This window comes from Hyla sarda, chromosome 9 (genome assembly GCF_029499605.1).
Source record: "Hyla sarda isolate aHylSar1 chromosome 9, aHylSar1.hap1, whole genome shotgun sequence".
Classification (NCBI taxonomy): domain Eukaryota; kingdom Metazoa; phylum Chordata; class Amphibia; order Anura; family Hylidae; genus Hyla; species Hyla sarda.
This window is the reverse complement of record NC_079197.1, coordinates 57,001,062-57,021,416: the sequence shown is the minus strand read 5'-3', so window position 1 is coordinate 57,021,416 and position 20,355 is coordinate 57,001,062. Positions and strand designations below refer to the sequence as shown.

The 20,355-nt window shown below is 41.7% G+C and overlaps 1 protein-coding gene across 5 annotated transcripts in view; it reads left to right on the top strand.

Annotated features, from left to right (window-relative positions):
- Nucleotides 1-20,355, top strand: part of FRMPD3 (FERM and PDZ domain containing 3) — a 445,976-nt gene that overhangs the window by 342,187 nt on the left and 83,434 nt on the right. For all 5 annotated transcript variants that reach the window (XM_056539303.1, XM_056539306.1, XM_056539304.1 and 2 more), the window contains 4 exons: nucleotides 10,843-10,966; nucleotides 11,500-11,589; nucleotides 11,961-12,140; nucleotides 12,943-13,084. In XM_056539303.1, coding sequence (XP_056395278.1) covers nucleotides 10,843-10,966; nucleotides 11,500-11,589; nucleotides 11,961-12,140; nucleotides 12,943-13,084 — 536 coding nt within the window. The remainder of the gene's footprint in view (nucleotides 1-10,842; nucleotides 10,967-11,499; nucleotides 11,590-11,960; nucleotides 12,141-12,942; nucleotides 13,085-20,355) is intronic.

The following is a 20,355-nucleotide window of genomic DNA, read 5'->3' as shown; positions in this document are numbered from 1 at the left end:
CAGCAGCAACAGGAGTCCTGAAAGTGAAAGAGTGGTGCGGTGGGTGGCAATACCAGTACCCAGTAACGAAGGTGGTTGAAAAAAGGTCTGATGCAGAAGAATGTTTGTAACTGGGGAGCAGTGCCTTAAATCTGTTTGGCACTATGCATATTTGTGAAGTGTTGTTGTGGCACCATGGTCAATCTACTCTGATCCATCAGGCATTGGTGGGTGGAAATCCTGGCTGATCCATGCCTGATTCATCTTCACAAAGGTCAGTCTTTCCACATTTTTCATGGACAGACGAGTTCACTTTGGGGTGACTATGGCCCCCGCCGCACTAAACACCCACTCGCATGGCACACTACTGGCCGGGCAGAATAGCTTTTCCAGGGCAAACTCTGCTAGTTGCGGCCACAAATCAAGTTTGGCTGCCCAGAAGTCCAGCGGATCTTCAAGGTGTGTCAGCATGGTCATTTCAAGGTATGCCACCACCTGCTGGTCCTGCTCCAGGTCTACCTGTTGCTGATGAGTTGCTACATTATGCGGGTAAAGAAAGGTACTTATCAGCGACTGTAGACTTAGGCTGCTGATGGAGCTGGTACTGCTCTTGCTACCCCACCCCACCCATCAGCCATGGCAGTGGAAGGTGAGCACAGAGGGCCCCCCAAGTCAGACCTGCGAGAGGATGGACGATGGCACCGATAGGCATCGGCTAACTGACTACATAGGATGTCTCTATATATAGATTTCTAGTTGTATTTCATGTACATAGTAAAAGTAAGCCAAAATAATTTATATATATATATATATATATATATATATTTTTTTACAATATAAAAGAATCATAAATTGTTTTTTTAAAGATGTTTTGCTATTTCAATACTAATAGGTTGCATATATTTATACATACTGAGTAAATAGTTTATGAAACATATACTTTCATATGTCTACTTTATTTTGACAGCCTTTTTTTTATTAACATTTTACATGGATTAGAAGCCTAAAAATGTTACTTGAAATTTAGAAAATTTTGGAAATTTAAAAAGTACACTTCCTTTATATGCTATGCAAGGTTTGCAGAAATTTATAAGTGATAGGACATAGGAACCACCTCAAATGACCTCATTTTTGTAAACTAGTCCCCTTAAGGTATTGACTAGGGGGTATAGTGAGTATTTTAACGCCATAGTTTTTTGGCAGGAATTATTACAAAGTCAGTGTAAAAATTTTTCCATGAATATATCATTTGTGGGACATATTTTTTGCACATCGCTTCTGATATTGGAAGAAGTACACACTATATATTATTGAGCTGCTCGTTTAGTCCATATTATTCTCGTTTAGTCCATATTTGGCTCCACGTGTCAGGACTCAGAAGGAGAGAAGCACCACTGGGCTTTCAGGGCATCATTTTATTATGGATTATAGGCCGCACTTCATGCCTGAAAGGGGTTTTAGCTGACAGAACCATACAGAACCCCAAGCAAGTGACTCCATTTTGGAAACTACATCCCCTTACATATTCATCTAGACCAAAAGTGAGTAATTTGAGTCCTTTTTTGTGTGGCTGGAAATGTTACAATATCAGAGGAAAAAAATGTAAAAATTTTCCCCCACAAATGCATTATTTGTGGGACATATATTTTGTACATTGCGTCTGAAAAGGAGGAAATGCACCCCATATTTTATTATGCTGTTTTTCCCACGTTTGGAAATACCCCACTTAGGCCATAATTGGATCGCTTGGCCGCGTGGTGGGACCCAGAATGAGAGGAGCACCACTGTGCTTTCAGGGCATCATCTTAGGCCGAATGAATTATAGGCCGCACTTCATGCCTGAAAAGGGTTTTAGCTGGCAGAACCGTTTAGAACCTCCACAAATGGAAAATACACCCCCTTACGTATTCACCTAGACCAAAAGTGAGTACATTGAGTCCTTTTTGTGTGGCTGGATATGTTACAAAGTCAGAGGAAAACATTGAAATTATTGTACAATGTTTCTGAAAAGGAGATAATGCACCCCATATTTCATTGTGCTGTTTGTCCTGTGTTCAGCAATACCACCGATTAGGCCATATTTGGTTGCTTTGCTACATGGTGGGACTCAGCCATTTGGATTTCAGGACATCATTATAAAAATTATAGGTCCCACTCCTTGCCTGCAAAGGATTAAAGCTGACAGAACCATACAGCACTCCCACAAGTGACCCCTTTTTAAAAATTATACCACCTTAAGTATTAACTTATGGACCACAGTGCGTTCTTTGAGGCCTTTTTGTTTTGATGGTATTAACATGTCAGTATAAAATATTTAAATTAGCTTTCTTTTTACATATGTATTATTTTTGGTATACATTTTTAGAAATAGCTTCTGAAATGAATAAAAAGCACCCCAAAATGTATTACACTGCTTGTTTCTTGTTAGACAGTACCCATGTATAGGCCATATTTGGCTGCTTGGCCACAATGTGGGACCCAAAAGGAGAGAAGCACCATTTGGCTTTCAGGATATAATTATAAAAAATTATAGGCTGCACTTCATGCTTGGAAAGCATTCTAGCTGTCAGAACAATACTGCACCCCCAGAAGTGACCCCATTTTCAAAACTACATCCCCTAAAGTATTCACTAGGGCAGTAGGGAGTATGTTGATCCCTTATTTTGTGGCTGGAATTATTTCAAAATCTGTATAGAAATTAGAAATTCATTTTTTTTCACAAATGCTTTATTTGTGGGACATATTTTTGGTACATCACTTCTGAAATGGAAAAAATTCACCCCATTTTTTATTATGCTGTTTGTCCTGGGTTAAAATAAAATAAAACCCACATAAATTTGGAATCCTTGTAACCGTATTGATCTGCAGAATAAAGATAATAGCCATTACTTACTAAGAGTGGAGTGTAGGTTTTTTGTGTGTTTTAACCCCTTAAGGACCGGGCATTTTTCGGTTTTTGCTCTTTCGTTTTTTCCTCCTTACCTTTAAAGAATCATAACTCTTAAAATTTTGCACCTAAAAATCTGTATTATGGCTTATTTTTTGGGCCACTAATTCTAATTTGTAATGATATCAGTCATTTTACCCAAAAATCTATGGCGAAACGGGAAAAAAAATCATTGTGCGACAAAATTGAAAAAATACAGCCATTTTGTAACTTTTGGGGGCTTCCGTTTCTACGTAGTACATTTTTCGGTAACAATGACATGTTATTTTGATTCTCTAGGTCCATACGGTTAAAATGATACCCTACTTGTATAGGTTTGATTTTGTATTGCTTCAGAAAAAAATCATAACTATGTGCAGGAAAATGTATACGTTTAAAATTGTCGTATTCTGACCCCTATAACTTTTTTATTTTTCCTTGTTCAGGGGGCTATGTGGGTTCATTTTTTGCGCCGTGATCTGAAGATTTTGTCAGTACCATTGCATTGATCTGACTTTTAGATCGCTTTTTATTAATCTTTTCATGATATAAGAAGTTACCAAAAATACGCTATTTTGGACTTTGGATTTTTTTGCGCGTACGCCATTGACCGTGCGGTTTAATTAGCGGTATATTTTTTTAAATCGGACATTTACGCATGCAGCGATACAACATATGTTTTTTTTTTGTTTTTATTTACACTGTTTTTTTTTATTATTGGAAATGCCGGGTGATTCAAACTTTTATTAGGGGACGGGATCATTCAAAGGGTTAATGATTTTTTTACACTTTTCTTTTGCAATATTATAGCTCCCATAGGGGGCTATAACATTGCATTTACTGATCTTTAACTGTGTTCAATGCATCTCCATAGGGAGGCATTGATCAGGGTTTTTGGCGATTGATTGCTCAAGCCTGGATCTTAGGCTTGAAGCAGTCAATCTTCGATCGGACTGCAGGAAGGAAGGTAAGAGACCTTCCTCCTGTAGTACAGCTGTTTTGGATGCCGCGATTTCACCGCGGCGATCCCGAACAGTTCCCTGAGCTAGCCGGGCACTTTTACTTTCACTTTTAGCCACGCACTCAAAGCGATCAGTGCCGCGCGCTATTAGAGGCGGGTCCCGGCTTCACTATGACGCCGGGCCCGCCGTGATACCGTACAATTTATTTTCTACGGTATTTACTAAGGTTTCCCTACATATTCCACTTTCCCTACACTTTGCTTTTTTTTTTTTACACATGCTCTGATCTGTCTGGTTTTCCTCAGCTCAAATCCACCACATTTTCTGTGGGAACCTTGGTAAATATGTTGGGTTTTTGTGAAAATGTCGAGAACACGCCTCTTTTTGGTGACCACGTCCCTTTCCCTGACGCCCACGCCCCCTTCTCCAGGTTTTCTTACCGAAATGGAGAGTTAGTCAGGGTTTTTTCTATTCTGGCGCAAATTCTGGCGAAAAATCTGAAGCAGACAGAATCTGGCGCACAACCCGACAAAACATGTCGAGTTTGCAATAGTAAAATGCACTGTGTAGAAACGGGAGCCCCCAAAAGTTACAAAATTGCATTTTTTATTTCACCCCACAAATCTTTTTTTGTTTGTTTTGCTGCAGATTATATTATAAAATAGGTGATGTAATTACAAAGTACAATTGGTGACATAAAAAACAAGACCTAATATGGGTTTGTAGGTGCAAAATTGAAAGTGCTAGGATTTTTAGAATCGTAAGAAGAAAAACAAAAAATGCAAAACAAAATTTGCTGTGTCTTTCAGGTGAAACAGGGACTTTAACCCCTTAAGGACGCAGGGTTTTTCTGTTTTTGCATTTTCATTTTTTCCTCATCACCTTCTAAAAATCATAACGCTTTCAATTTTGCACATAAAATTCCATATGATGGCTTATTTTTTGCACCACCAATTCTACTTTGCAGTGACATTAGTCATTTTACCAAAAATTACACGGCGAAACGGCAAAAAAATTTATTGTGCGACAAAATTGAAGTAAAAATTTCATTTTGTAACTTTTGGGGGCTTCCATTTCTACGCAGTGCATTTTTCGGTAAAAATAACACCTTATCTTTATTCTGTAGGTCCATATGGTTAAAATGATACCCTACTTTAATTGTTGTACTTTTGAAAAAAATCATAACTACATGCAGGAAAATGTATACGTAAAAAATTCTCATCTTCTAACCCCCACAACTTTTTTATTTTTCCGCTTACGGGCCGGTATTTTTATCGGTACCATTTTTGTATTGATCAGACTTTTTTATCGCTTTTTATTCATTTTTTCATGATATGAAAAGTGACCAAAATACGCTATTTTGGACTTATCCTTTTTTTTCGCTTACGCCATTGACCGTGCGGTTTAATTAATGATATATTTTTATAGTTTCGACATTTCCACACGCGGCGATACCACATATGTTTATTTTTATTTTTATTTACACAGTTTTTTTTTTTAGGGGAAAAGGGGGGTGATTCAAATTTTATTAGAGAAGGGGTTAAATGACCTTTTTTAACTTTTTATTTTTTAACTTTTTTTTTTTTGCATTGTTATAGCTCCCATAGGGGGCTATAGCACTGCACACACTGATCTCTTACTCTGATCCCTGCAAAGCCATAGCTCAAGTCTGTAGCTCAGGCTTGGAGCAATCAAACGCCGATCGGACGCGACAGAGCAAGGTAAGGGGGTCTCCGCTCGCGTCCCAGCTGATCGCGTCCTAGCCCGACTGAGCTGCCGGTAAGCATTTACTTTCATTTTTAGACGCGGCGGTCAACTTTGATCGCCGCGTCTAAAGGGTTAATAGCGTGCAGCACAACGATTGGTGCCGCACGCTATTAGCCCAGGGTCCCGGTTTGACCCCGTTTTAAACACCGGGACCGGGTGAGGGGCGTACAGGTACGCCCTTCGTCCTGAAGGAATTAAGGGGTTAATAAATAAATGCATTTTTTTACTTTAATTTTTTTTATACTTTTTTATTTATTAAATGTTTTTATATTAAATTTTTACACTTTTATTACCCTTTTATTTACACTTTTTTAATGCTTTAGAATACTTAGTATTGGAGCAATATGCTGCCTGTCAGTTTTATCAGGAAGTGACTCTGGCACATCCTGAACAGGCAAGGGCTGAAAGCAGACCTGGGGGGTCTTTGTCAGGCCCCCCAGCTTCCCAGGCAAGCCGCAAAACCCCAGGTGGCGTCTTAACTAGAGATGGGCGAATTTTTCAAAAATTCGAATTTTCGGAAGCATTTGGTTCGATCCAAATATATTTGCAGGGAGTGTGCTGGGGTAGTAAAATAATACTGTTATTCAGTATGACATGCAGATTACAGGTGTATCTATTAGAATCACTGCCACAGAGTGGCACAATGACAGAGTATGGATATGGCAGCAGGGTCGGGAGACCATATGACATGACAATTGAAGAGATTAAAGAGATTTTTGAGATGTCAATTGAAGATTTTGAAGAGATTAACAAGTTTAAAGTGCCAGCAGCATGGGGAGATCACATGGTGGAACAATGACACAGCCTGGAGGTGGCAGCAGCCTATTTAGGCCTCAGAGTGGCCCAATGACAGAGCCTACAGGTGGCAGCAGCATGAGGAGACCATATGGCGGCACAATGACAGAGTCTGGAGGTGGCAGCATCAGCTTTAGGAGACCATATGGCGGCACAGTGAGAGAGCCTGGAGGTGGCAGCATCAGCATGAGGAGACCATACACTTTTTGAATGCTTTAGAATACTTAGTATTGGAGCAATATGCTTGCCTGTCAGTTTTATCAGGAAGTGACTCTGGCACATTCTGAACAGGCAAGGGCTGAAGGCAGACCTGGGGGGTCTTTGTCAGGCCCCCCAGCTGCCCAGGCAAGCCGCAAAACCCCACGATCTTTGCAGGGTGCTGCAAGAGAGACAGAGGTAGCTCCCTCCCTCTGTCATACTCCTTACAGCTCGCGGTTGCTTCCAACCACGGCTGTAATGGTTAAGCTGTCAGGACCGAAGTTTACTTTGGTCTCGGCAGTGCGGCAGGGTCTCAGCTATGTGATACAGCTGAGAGAATACCAGGATCTTGTGGGTACACTGGGCAGTACGTACAAGATACATGGATGTGTATACACGTCCAGGTGCGGGAACTGTCATCCCCCCTGGTCGTGTTTACATGCCTATCTACTATAGTACTACTGACCCCTATAACTTTTTTTGTATATGTGGCTGCATTAGGGCTCATTTTCTACATTGTGATCTGTAGTTATCTGTACCATTCTTGTTATGATGGGACTTTATGATCACTTTTTATTCCATTTTTCAAGGATGTGAGATGAGCAAAACTCAGCAATTGGCCAGAACTTGCCACGTTTGCCATGGGTGTTCTATCTTGTCCATCCTCCACTGTAGCATCAGAGAAAGCATTCAGCATGGCAGGTGGCGTCTTAACTAGAGATGGGCGAATTTTTCAAAAATTAAAATTTTCTGAAGCATTTGGTTTGATCCAAATATATTTGCAGGGAGTGTGCTGGGGTAGTAAAATAATACTGTTATTCAGTATGACATGCAGATTACAGGTGCATCTATTAGAATTACTGCCACATAGCGGCACAATGACAGAGTCTGGATATGGCAGCAGGGTCGGGAGACCATATGACATGAAAATTGAAGAGATTAAAGAGATTTTTGAGATGTCAATTGAAGATTTTGAAGAGATTAACAAGTTTAAAGTGCCAGCAGCATGAGGAGATCACATGGTGGAACAATGACACAGCCTGGAGGTGGCAGCAGCCTATTTAGGCCTCAGAGTGGCCCAAAGACAGAGCCTACAGGTGGCAGCAGCATGAGGAGACCATATGGCGGCACAATGACAGAGTCTGGAGGTGGCAGCATCAGCATGAGGAGACCATATGGCGGCACAATGAGAGAGCCTGGAGGTGGCAGCATTAGCATGAGGAGACCATACAACGGCACAATGAGAGAGCCTGAAAGTGGCAGCATCAGCATGAGGAGACCATATGGCCATGTCAACTGAGGGTTGAGTCTGCGGAACAACCGACTGTTGACTGGGGGTGTTGGATGTCACTTGGGATGAAGTGGATGACCGAGTTAACCAATCAATCATGGCTGCTGGGTTACTGGTTGAAACACAACTGCTAGCTGACACCGGGAGCTCAGACCTCTCGCTGCGACTCCTGCTGTCACGTGCGACATCTGCAGCTATGCGGCAGATCGGGTGGATGATCTGATCACCCTCGGCATGGCCACTGGGATCAAATCAGCTAAGATGGCAGCCGGAGGTCTCCTTACCTGCCTCCTGCAGCCATCATGGGGTCTAAAGTTGAGAAGAACAGAGAAGTAGATCACAAATAACACTAATCAGTGGCTGCTGACTGTCCTCTATAAGATCGTCCTCTGAATAGTGGAGCTGAACCCACAGCATAAGATACTTCTTTAGGGGAGGGAACAGCATAGGAAAGAGGCAATGGGAGGACAGGGACTGCTCCCGGGCTATGACAACTAAGGGTTGTGTATGTTGGCTGGAGGTATCACATGTCACTTGTGATGAAGTGGATGACCGTGTTAACCAATCGATAACGGCGAGACATGACCGCTAGCTGATACCGGGAGCTCAGGCCTCTCGCAGCGAACCCTGCTGCCACTCACCCCTAGTCTTCTGCAACCTTTGCCTGATGAATATAGGCCTCTGCCACTCCTCTGTGCACGTCCTGGCACTTCTCTGCCTGACATACTTAGTGCGTATATGAGGGGAGTACAATATGCTTCACTACGCTTAAAACAGTATTTGTCTAGAACAGCAGCAGGTGTGTACTTTTGGCTAGCCTTTACAGTATCTAGGCCCTTGACAGATTAACAGGTACAAAATAGTACACTACTTAGATGTACATATGTGGTATGCACTTAAGAGGGCAGTAAAAATGTGCTACAGTACACTTAAAAAAAGTTTCCAAGTACAACACCAGCCGGTTAGTACTTTTGCCTGGACTTTCACAGTATCTAGGCCATTGACAGATTAACAGGTACAAAATAGTACACTTCTTAGATGTAGTTATGTGGTATGCACTTATGAGGGCAGAAAAATGAGCTACGGAACACTTTAAAAAAAGTATCTGAGTATAACACCAGCCGGTGAGTACTTTTGCCTGGACCTTCACAGTATCTAGGCCCTTGAAAGATTAACAGGTACAAAATAGTACAGTACTTAGATGTACGTATGTGGTATGCACTTATAAGGACAGAAAAAATTGCTACAGTACATTTAAAAAGTTATGAGTAAAAACACCAGCTGGTGAGTAATTTTGCCTGGACTTTCACAGTATCTAGGCCCTTGACAGATTAACAGGTACAAAATAGTACACTACTTACATGTAGGTATGTGGTATGCACTTTTGAGGGCAGACAAATGCGGTACAGTACACTCAAAAAAGTATCTGAGTAAAAACACCAGCCGGTGAGTACTTTTGCCTGGAATTTTACAATATCTAGACCCTTGACAGATTAACAAGTGGCATACACTTTTTTTTTAAAGCTTTGCCTTCGCACCTTCCCAGCATCCTTGCCACATGTACTTACATGTGGATCCACCATTTTAGATGCCCTGGAGCCTGGACCACAGTAAATGGAGTTTATTGAAGCGATTTGCACAATAGAATTGCAGCAATATTCGCATCCGTTGCAAATCAAATTTTTCATGAAATTCGTAATGAATTTGGGTTCATCAGCTTTGATTCGCTCATCTCTAATGCACACTCCCCATCACTTGTTCAACATCACTTGTCATCTCTTTCATTACAGCACAGCTGCATATATCCCTGTGTTACAGTATTTAAAGGGGTAATTTTTTTCTAATCAACTGGTACCAGAAAGTTAAACAGATTTGAAAATTACTTCTATATAAAAAAAAAAAATGTTAAAGGGGTACTCCGGTGAAAACCTTTTTTCTTTTAAATCAACTGGTGGCAGAAAGTTAAACTTATTTGTAAATTACTTCTATTAAAAAATCTTAATCCTTCCTGTACTTATTAGTTGCTGAATACTACAGAGGAAATTCTTTTCTTTTTGGAATGCTCTCTGATGACATCACGAGCACAGTTCTCTCTCCTGACGTTATTATAATAATAATAACACTTTATTTATTGTTGTCCTAAGTGGGATTTGAACCCAAGTCCCCAGCACTGCAAGGCAGCAGTGCTAACCACTGAGCTACCATGCTGCCCTTAGCATATATCTGCTATGCATCTGCTATGCATCTGCTATGCATCTGCTATGCATGGTTGCTAAAACGGACAGAGATGTCAGCAGAGAGCACTGTGCTCGTGATGTCATCAGTGTTCCAAAAAGAAAGGAATTTCCTCTGTAGCATTCAGCAGCTAATAAGTACTGGAAAGATTAAGATTTTTTAATAGAAGTTATTTACAAATATGTTTAACTTTCTGCCAACAGTTGATTTAACAGAAAAAAGGTTTTCACCGGAGTACCCCTTTAATCCTTCCAGTACTTGTCAGCTGCTGTATGCTAAAGAGGAAGTTGTGTAGTTTTTTTCTGCCTGATCACAGTGCTCTCTGCTGACTCCTCTGTCCATGTCAAGAACTGTCCAGAGCAGGAGAGATTTGCTATGAGGATTTGTCTTAGGAAACAGGCACTATTTTACCATGATTGCACAAAGCGTAGTAAAAATGCATACATTTTTATTGTGCTTTTAGAGCATCACAATGAACAGTCGACTAAAGGCGGTAAAACCACTACATAAACGTAGACTGAAGACTTTAAATCTATATAAAACCCTTTTATTCTGTTTCTAAATTTCTCCCCAGGTAAACTATAAATCCTTTCCTTTAAATTTATGCTGCCAATTCAAGATAAAAAGTCCCCAGGCTTAGTGAAATAATGTCCTCCTTCTTCAATCTTTCTTCTTTCTTACTTCTTTAGGAAAGAGTGGGGCTTGGAACCTTTCCTCCCTCCATCCCTTTTACAGATCTACAAAGAAAAATCCCTCCGAAAAGCACTGGCTCAACATCTGAAAATTCACCAAAACCAATTATCTGGTAACAAGGTAAGAGGAATAACATAGAATCATTCTGTAACTGTTTAAAGGGTACCTCTCATCAAAAAAACTTTTGATATATTATAGATTAATGTATGCAGAATAACTTTACAATTGCATGTTATTAAAAAATATGCTTCTTTCTATTTCATTTTCCACTTTGAAGAAATGACCACTAGGGGTCTCCCTACCAGTCCTGGCAGCAAGCATTTCAGACTCATGCTGGAGTCCTAAACACTACGAGCTGCCAGTCTGCTTTGTTCACAAAGGAGAACACTCAGAGCTGCCAGCCTGCTTTGTTCACAGCCTGTTTGGCTGTGAACAAAGCAGGCTGGCAGCTCTGAGTGTTTAGGACTCCAGCATGAGTCAGAAATGCTTGCTGCCAGTACTGATCGGGAAAAATACAATAGAAAGAAGCATATTTTTCATTAACATGCTATTGGAAAGTTATTCAACATTCATTAATCTAAAATATATCAAAAGTTTATTTGATGAGAGGTACCCTTTAACTGATGGAAGGATAACCATGTGTCTTCTTTCAGATGTCTATTATACAAGCCAAGCTGCGTTACCTACGGATTCTTAATGAGCTGCCAACATTTGCTGGTGTCCTCTTCAACACAGTTGCTATGGTAACATATACCCTCAACTAAAGTATCAGACCTTATACATTAAGATTGTACTGTAGTTTTTTAATGTCTTGAAATTGCACCAACAAAAAAATATTAGTTCAGTATAACTTATGGCCATGCAATATTTTATTTTTACTTTGTCATTAATGGGGTATTGAGTGCAGAAAGATGCGGGAAAACTTTATTTTTATTTTAACACAAGGCCACATTATAACAGAATGTGAAAAAGTTAAGATTATCCGATTGCATTATAAATGTATTTGTCTGGCTGTACTCCACTTGATTTAATAAAAAATAAAATAATCTTTTTTCATCTGCTTCATTATCTTTGCAATATGTGCTTCTTAATATTCTATCTTTTTTTGTCTCAGGATGAGAAGGCTCCAGCAACTACGCTTCTTGTTGGTCCCCGTCATGGTATTAGTCATGTAATTGATCTAAAGACCAATCTCACAACAGTGCTATTTGAATTCACCCAAGTTACAAAAGTTCAATTATTCCGAGAATCTCAAGGAGTGGCACGAGTTGAAACAAGCGTCACTGACACAAAGGTATAAAGAACATTGATTGTGATTGATGTGCTGCATAAAATTTCCTAAGCATTTTCATTGTATTTGAAAATCACAAAAGGTATATAAAATGAGAATAATAAACAATAACCCAAAATGGGCAGGTAGGCGCCCTAAATATACAACACCTAACCCCAGGGTGTAGCCCGGGGTATAACACACCCCTCTAATCTCCTGCCCCTAAAATATAACTTTTATTATTGTCAAATTAAATCTGTACCCCAAAAACCAAAAATGTAAACTTATACCCAGACAGAGCAACTGAGAAGTGAAAAAGTGACACACAGGGTATGCTCCTTGTTGCTTATAAGTGTGCTGTACTGTACAGTACACCACTTAAATGTAATCTGTCTCAGTATTTTGTTGAAATCATTACTGTCATACCCTCCTCTACATGTTTCACCGTAACAACGGCGTTCTCAAGAGGCATATGGTGAACCTGAGTTTAGGTGTTTGTAAAATGAGTATCTACACTAAAAGAAAAATTGCTGCATTACAGCTGGATTTCTATATAATTTAAACATAAGCAGAGGAAGGTGTTTGTTATTTTATTCGGCAGGTTGGGAGCAACAGGAAAATAATACATTTTAATGGACAGCTCCCTTAATTGCAGCCAATAGTATACTTATACAGTTTCATAAATCCATGCCAGATAAACAGTATGCAACCAAATGAAAACCAACCTACTTAGTTGTCAAAAGTCATTTAAATGTAACCTCCCTTGTAAATAGTTTGATCCTATGAATTTGCTTAGTTTTTTGTTGTCTACGTATTGCTCTTTCAGTCTCTCGTGTTACTTATGGACTGGCCTGAAGCCACAAGCTTTGCCTGTTTGGTGGCAGGATATTATCGTCTGCTGGTGGACCCCAAGAAAGGCATATTTTACAGAATAGGTCACTTGCCTCAACCTCAGATTATCAAGGCAGGTATGACTTTCATCTGCACTATAATAATTATCCAATGTAATTAATTTGTTTAAACACTGCTGTGATCAGATATTGTTTTTCACATAGAAAATTTGCATGCAAGCACATGGTGCTTATTTGGTGCTAACACAATACAGTGTCCTCTAAACATACAATCTTAGTTGGTTCCGGAGTGACCTTTGCATGTGGAAACCATGTTCATAATGCTATGGAAAACTGGTAATTTGTTCCAGAGCGGCTGAAATGTCAATCCAAAGTTAAATAAAAAAAAGAATAACAAAGGAAAGTAAACACAAATATAGTACATATAAACCATGTCCTTTTTGCAATAATCAGGGAATGCTAAGGTTACAGGGGTACAGATACAGGGGTACAGTTAAATGGAGACTGCATTGTAACATTGTAGATCATAGAGGGCTATACCCATTAAAGAGGACCTGTCATAAAACCATATTTTCTAAATTAATAAAGAGAGAAAGCGGATTCAGCTCATCAGGTGCTTAATAAATAAATCACTGGATTTATTTCCACATAATGACACACATAGGAACAGGTAGATGGAAGTGACGTGTTTCAAGCGCAGGTACCCAAACTTTCAAGGGTTTGGCTAGTCATATAACAGATAAAACCTACAATTTTTATTCATAACTAGCTAAGTACCCGGCATTACCTGTTTTTTCCTTCCTAACCCTTGTTGTGGAGGAAAATCAACAGAGGAAACTTCATATCCTGTCTTTAAATAATGTTGTCATATCCCAACCCCACATCTCGTCCTCATATCCCGACCTCATTTCCCGACCTCCTATCCCATCCTTCTATCCTGTCCTCCTATCCCGTCCTCCTATCCTGTCCTCCTATCCCACCTCCTATCCCGTCCTCCTATCTCGACCTCCTATCTCGACCTCCTATCGCGACCTCCTATCTCGACCTCCTATCTCGACCTCCTATTCCGACCTCCTATTCCGACCTCCTATCCCGACCTCTTATGTCGAACTATCTCGACCTCCTATCATGACCTCCTATCCCGACCTCCTATGCCATCCTGCTATCCCATCCTCATATCCCATCCTCCTATCTCGACCTCCTATCTCAACCTCCTATCCCAACCTCCTATCCCGACCCATTATATGTGTACCAGGTATTGAAATATCTCCAGCCGTACGGAAGTTATGTGGGAACATACATTTCCCATTGATTTACATGGGACTTTAAATGAAAACGCTGAAACGCTGACCCTCACAAATGGGAGTAGTTAAGGGTTAAATTAACTATCCTAAATTTTAAGTGAACATATAAGTAACATGTGACCAAGTATTATCAAAATATCTCCAGCCATTTGGAAATTATGCAGTAACATATATTTCCCATAGACTTGTATGCGACTTTAAACAAAAACCCTGACCCTGGCAAATGGGGGTGAGTAAGAGTTAAATTACCTATCCTATGTTTGTTGTTGACATATAAGTAACATGTGTGCCAAGTTTCATGTTAATATCTTTAGCCGTTTGGACGTGATGATGGAACATACACACACACACATACACACACATTGAGTTTTATATATGTAGATTATATATATAATAAAATCTAATATTTTAAGTATAAGAAATAACACTACAGTTAAAATCTGAGAAACACAGGAATTAGGAAATGGCTGGACACGATGTAAAACATAAACATCAAAAAATATATTAACCGAAGGGCTGCACGAAATCTGTATTTACCTAGAACTGCAAAATATGCATATGGCATATGTATAAATAGAAATAATATTTGTAGTGTGACAGTGTGGCAAGGAAAGGGTGTATTTCCCTAGCTGATCCTGGAGGGACCTCTACCTGGTGCCTAATCAATGAGGCAGCCGAGAGGGGAAGTATGTTTAAAGGAAAACTGTCAGATATTTTCTCCCGCACTATCCACACTGATGGATAGTGCGGGAGACGCTGATTCCAACGAGCTCTACCTTGCCCGGATCTGTGTGGTCGTTCACCTGCAATTGTAGTTTTATTATATGTGGAAATCTGTCTGTAACTGGCACAGGTGGGGGTTCTGCAGCTTAACTGCACTGATGTCAGCGCCGCTTATGAATATTCCCCCCCCTCCCTCCAGCTCTCCCTATCTTCGCCACTCCTAACTGAAGGGAGGGGGGATGAATATTCATAAGTGGCGCTGACATCAGTGCCAGTTAAGCTACAGAAGCCCCGCCCGTGCCAGTTACAGACAGATTTCCACATATAATAAAACTATAATTGCGGGCGAACGGCCAAGGGGATCTGGGCAAGGTAGGGCTCATTGGAATCAGCGTCTCCCGCACTATCCATCAGTACCTGTGGATAGTGCGGGAGAAAATATCTGACAGTTTTCCTTTAAAAGGAAGTCAGACAGTGTAGTCTGGGTTCTCCCCAGAAGACTGCAAGGTGGCTGTATAGGGGGGAGGCAGGGGTCCTTGCGAGGAGCACACAGCCAGGGCTGTGAGTGACACCCCGAAAAGTGAAGTGGATGGTCTAGGATTTTGTTTGTTCCTGTCTTATGTTTTTATTTATCCTGCAACCAGTCTAATAAAGCTGGCGAGGAGCCAGACTTGCAGAAAGGACTGGCTGCCTGCCGGTTTATTGTGAAGAAATGTGTCCTGTGGCTGTGTCAAGGACGATCCCAGAGTTATCCCCAGGGTGAAAACCTTACAATTGGCGGAGGATGCTGGCAAGCAACCAATAATCGAGTTGCAGTGAAGTTGTTGCCAGAAACAACCAACCGTGCAAGTGGGACAAGCCCAGCTGTGGAATACAAGAGCAAGACTGAGCCTGTGGTGACAGCATTGCTAGGGGCAATGGATCGCATCAAGCGAGTGAGCGCTTAGGTGAGGAGACAGGTTGAGGGGCCACCTGCGCAGCACAACAGCAGTAAGCCGTGTGGGATTATTTTTTTTGCAAAAATATCTATCGACGTCGAAATGCCATTGCTAGAAGCAACTGACGTGGACAGCAAACAGTTGTTGCCTTAAAGAGTGCAACTCAGCAAGAGGGTGACTTCAAGCCTGATGATCCTCTGGTTAGGAGGCCAGAAAAGATGGACATGAGGACACGTGAGTTACTGGTGGGTGGAATCCCACTGTTCGTGGATTTGGACTGTCACCAGGCTGTATCAAGAGTCATGCCGGACATAATACCCTTTTTGAAGACCCGACCAGAGCCTGGTAAGACTGTTCTGATTGACATTGAAAACTGTTATGGGACAGTGAGCCATGTTATGGAGGTGTGTGCCAAGCTTGAGATAAAGATTATACTGGGCAGAAACTTCCCATATTTTAGGCAGTCGTGGGAGGAGTAGAGTGTGCCAGAGAAATCGCACACGAAGGGTCCTGAGGTAATGTTGGGTATTGTGTTACTACTTGACTGTGTTAACTCTGTCCAAGGCAACTCCAACCAATGTCTAGTTGTGAAATCATGTGAGGGTGGGGGACCCCTCTTGAAGACTGATGAGACTGTTCACACTCTGCAGGTTGGACTAAAAAAGTCTGGTGAACAGAAAATGTTGAATGCAGGGCCGGGAGAAAATTTTACAAAAGGCACTTCGCATGAGTTAGGTCATATTGCTTTGAACTGTCCTGTAAATTTTGAATATGTGCAATGTGATACTGTTTTGTGTGAGACATGCATGCCTATGTTTACTGAAGTAATGTGTACTGCTGCCAGCTCAAATGGGGTCGGATTTAGGTTCACAACACTTGACTTGCACCACATACTAGTTGAGAGTTACTCAACAGAGACTGAGGATAGGGAGTATCAGCAGTGACTAGAAATATGTCAGATAGGGGTCTGCAAGACTGCTGGAAGAGCTGAAGAACAGATTGCGAGTCAAGTCCAAGAGCATCCAGAGACTCAAGTGACAAGTGTGCCTCTGACTGAAACAGAATCTTGACTAAAGCCAGAAACGGATTAGGTACAGGAACATGGGTCCCATCTGCCAGCTAAAGATGAGCCCAAGGTGGGGCTAGAGTTCTGCTGTCACCTGGAAGAAGTGGCTGAGACTGAGAAAGAGGAAGCTATGCTGAACCTTGTGAATAAAGATGAGCTCAAAGGGGGGTTGAAATTACGCAGTCATCTGGAAGAGATGAGAGGAAAAGAAGCTACAGAGATGTCTGTGGATAATACAGAAGTACTGAAGAGAGTACATGTGGAGCCGGGTGCTGCGCTTACTGTCACAGACAGAGTCCTGAGTGAAGGAGATGTGATGTCTGGACCAGAAATGAATCGTGACCAGAAAGGTCGAACCACTGGACCAGATGATGTTGCAGACCCAGGAGCCCTAGATGTTTCTGCCGATGAGCAGAGAGATCGTGGCGAAGTAACAGAGAAGTCAGGGAGTGAGCAGAGACACAGTTCAAAGAGCCTGTCTGGAAACTACCCTTAACCCCTTAAGGACCAGGCCATTTTACACCTTAGGACCAGAGCGTTTTTTGAACATCTGACCACTGTCACCTTAAACATCAATAACTCTGGGATGCTTTTACCTATCATTCTGACTCCGAGATAGTTTTTTCGTGACATATTCTACTTTATGTTATTGGTAAAATTTTGTTGATACTTCATCAAAATGTGATGAAAAAATGGAAAATTTTGCATTTTTCTAACTTTGAAGCTTTCTGCTTCTAAGAAAAATGGATATTCCAAATATTTTTTTTAAATTCACATATACAATATGTCCACTTTATGTTTGAATGATAAAATTGATGTGTTTTTACTTTTGGAAGACACCAGAGGGCTTCAAAATTCAGCAGCAATATTCCAATTTTTCACAAAATTTCCAAAATCACAATTTTTCAGGGACCAGTTCAGGTTTGAAGTGGATTTGAAGGGTCTTCATCTTAGAAATACCCCACAAATGACCCCATAATAAAAACTACACCCCCAAAAGTATTCAAAATGACATTCAGTAAGTGTTTTAACCCTTTAGGTGTTTCACAGGAATAGCAGCAAAGTAAAGGAGAAAATTCACAATCTTCATTTTTTACACTTGCATGTTCTTATAGACCCATTTTTTGAATTTCTACAAGGGGTAAAAGGAGAAAATGTATACTTATATTTGTAGCCCAATGTCTCTCGAGTAAGCACATACCTCATATGTCTATGTAAAGTGTTCGGCGGGCGCAGTAGAGGGCTCAGAAGTGAAGGAGCGACAAGGGGATTTTGGAGAGTACGTTTTTCTGAAATGGTTTTCGGGGGGCATGTTGCATTTAAGAAGCCCCTATGGTGCCAGAAAAGGAAAAAAAACACATGGCATACTATTTTGGAAACTAGACCCCTTGAGGAATGTAACAAGGAATAAAGTGAGCCTTAATACCCCACAGGTGTTTCACGACTTTTGCAGATGTAAAATAATTTTAAAAAAAATTCACTAAAATGTGTGTTTCCCCCCAAATTTCACATTTATGCAAGGGTTAATAGCAGAAAATACCCCCCAAAATTTGTAACCCCATCTCTTCTGAGTATGGAGGTACCCCATAAGTTGACCTGAAGTACACTACGGGCGAACTATAATGCTCAGAAGAGAAGGAGTCATATTTGGCTTTTTGAGAGCAAATTTTTGCTCGGGGGCATGTCGCATTTAGGAAGCCCCTATGGTGCAAGGACAGCAAAATAACCCCCATATGGCATACCATTTTGTAAACTAGACCCCTTGAGGAACATATCAAGGGGTACAGTGAGCATTTACCGCCCATTGGTGTCTGTCAGATCTTTGGAACAGCCCACTGTTCCAAAGATCTGTCAGACACCAGTGGGGTGTAAATTCTCACTGCACCCCTCATTACATTCCATGAGGGGTGTAATTTCCGAAATGTGGTCACATGTGTTATTTTTTTTTGCGTTTGTCAAAACCTCTGTAACAATCAGCCACCCCTGTGCAAATCACCTCAAATGTACATGGTGCACTCTCCCTTCTGCGCCTTGTTGTGCGCCCCCAGAGCACTTTGCGCCCACATATGGGGTATCTCCGTAGTCGGGAGAAATTGCATTACAAATTTTGTGGGGCTTTTTTCCCTTTTACCTCTTGTCTAAATGAAAAGTATAGGGCAACACCAGCATGTTAGTGTAAAAAATTTATTTTTTTACACTAACATGCTGGTGTAGACCCCAACTTCACCTTTTCATAAGGGGTGAAAGGAGAAAAAGCCCCCCAAAATTTGTTAGGCAATTTCTCCCGAGTACGGCGATACCCCATATGTGACCCTAAACTGTTGCCTTGAAATACGACAGGGCTCCGAAGTGAGAGCGCCACGTGCATTTGAGGCCTGAATTAGGGATTTGCATAGGGGTATTCTACGCCAGTGATTCCCAAACAGGGTGCCTCCAGCTGTTGCAAAACTCCCAGCATGCCTGGACAGTCAACGGCTGTCCAGCAATACTGGGAGTTGTTGTTTTGCAACAGCTGGAGGCTCCATTTTGAAAACAGTGGCGTACCAGACGTTTTTCATTTTTATTGGGGAGGGGAGGGGGGCTTTGTAGGGGTATGTGTATATGTAGTATTTTTTACTTTTTATTTTATTTTGTGTTAGTGTAGTGTAGTGTTTTTAGGGTACAGTCACAGGGGCGGGGGATTACAGCGAGTTTCCCACTGCGAGTTTGAGCTGCCGTGCAAAATTTGCTGCATTGCAAACTTGCAGCCTGATACTCACTGTAAGCCCCCTACCCATGTGAATGTACCCTGTACATGCACAGGGGGGGGGGGGGAACCTCCAGCTGTTGCAAAACTACATCTCCCAGCATGCACAGTCTATCAGTGCATGCTGGGAGTTGTAGTATACAGGGTCGCAATACAGCAATGCATGTCGCTTTACGGCGACGTGCATTGCTGTAAAGGGCAAGACCGCGGCTGAAGATCCACTCACCTGTCACCGCCGCCGACTTCATCGCCGGGATCCGGGTCTTCAGGGACGAGGTAAGTACCGGGGCCGGGCCCCAGCACTCCCCCGTCCCCCGCTGCGTCCTCCGGTCTTCCTCCCATCCTCTCCGGACTTCCAGGGGCCGGGCAGGGCGGGAGGAAGTAACCGCCCCCCCCCCCCCTGCGATTGGTCGGTCCTATACTCCAGCATAGTCCTGGCTGGATCAGCCCGGTATCGCAGCAGATCGCAAGGGCGATCTCTCTTGCGATTTGCATGGCCCCCCTCGGCGTTTGCCCGGCGAGCGGCAGGGACCGTAAAACGCCATGACGTCCTGGGACGTCATTGGTCCTTAAGGCCAAGGGTGCCATGACGTCACAGGACGTCATTGGTT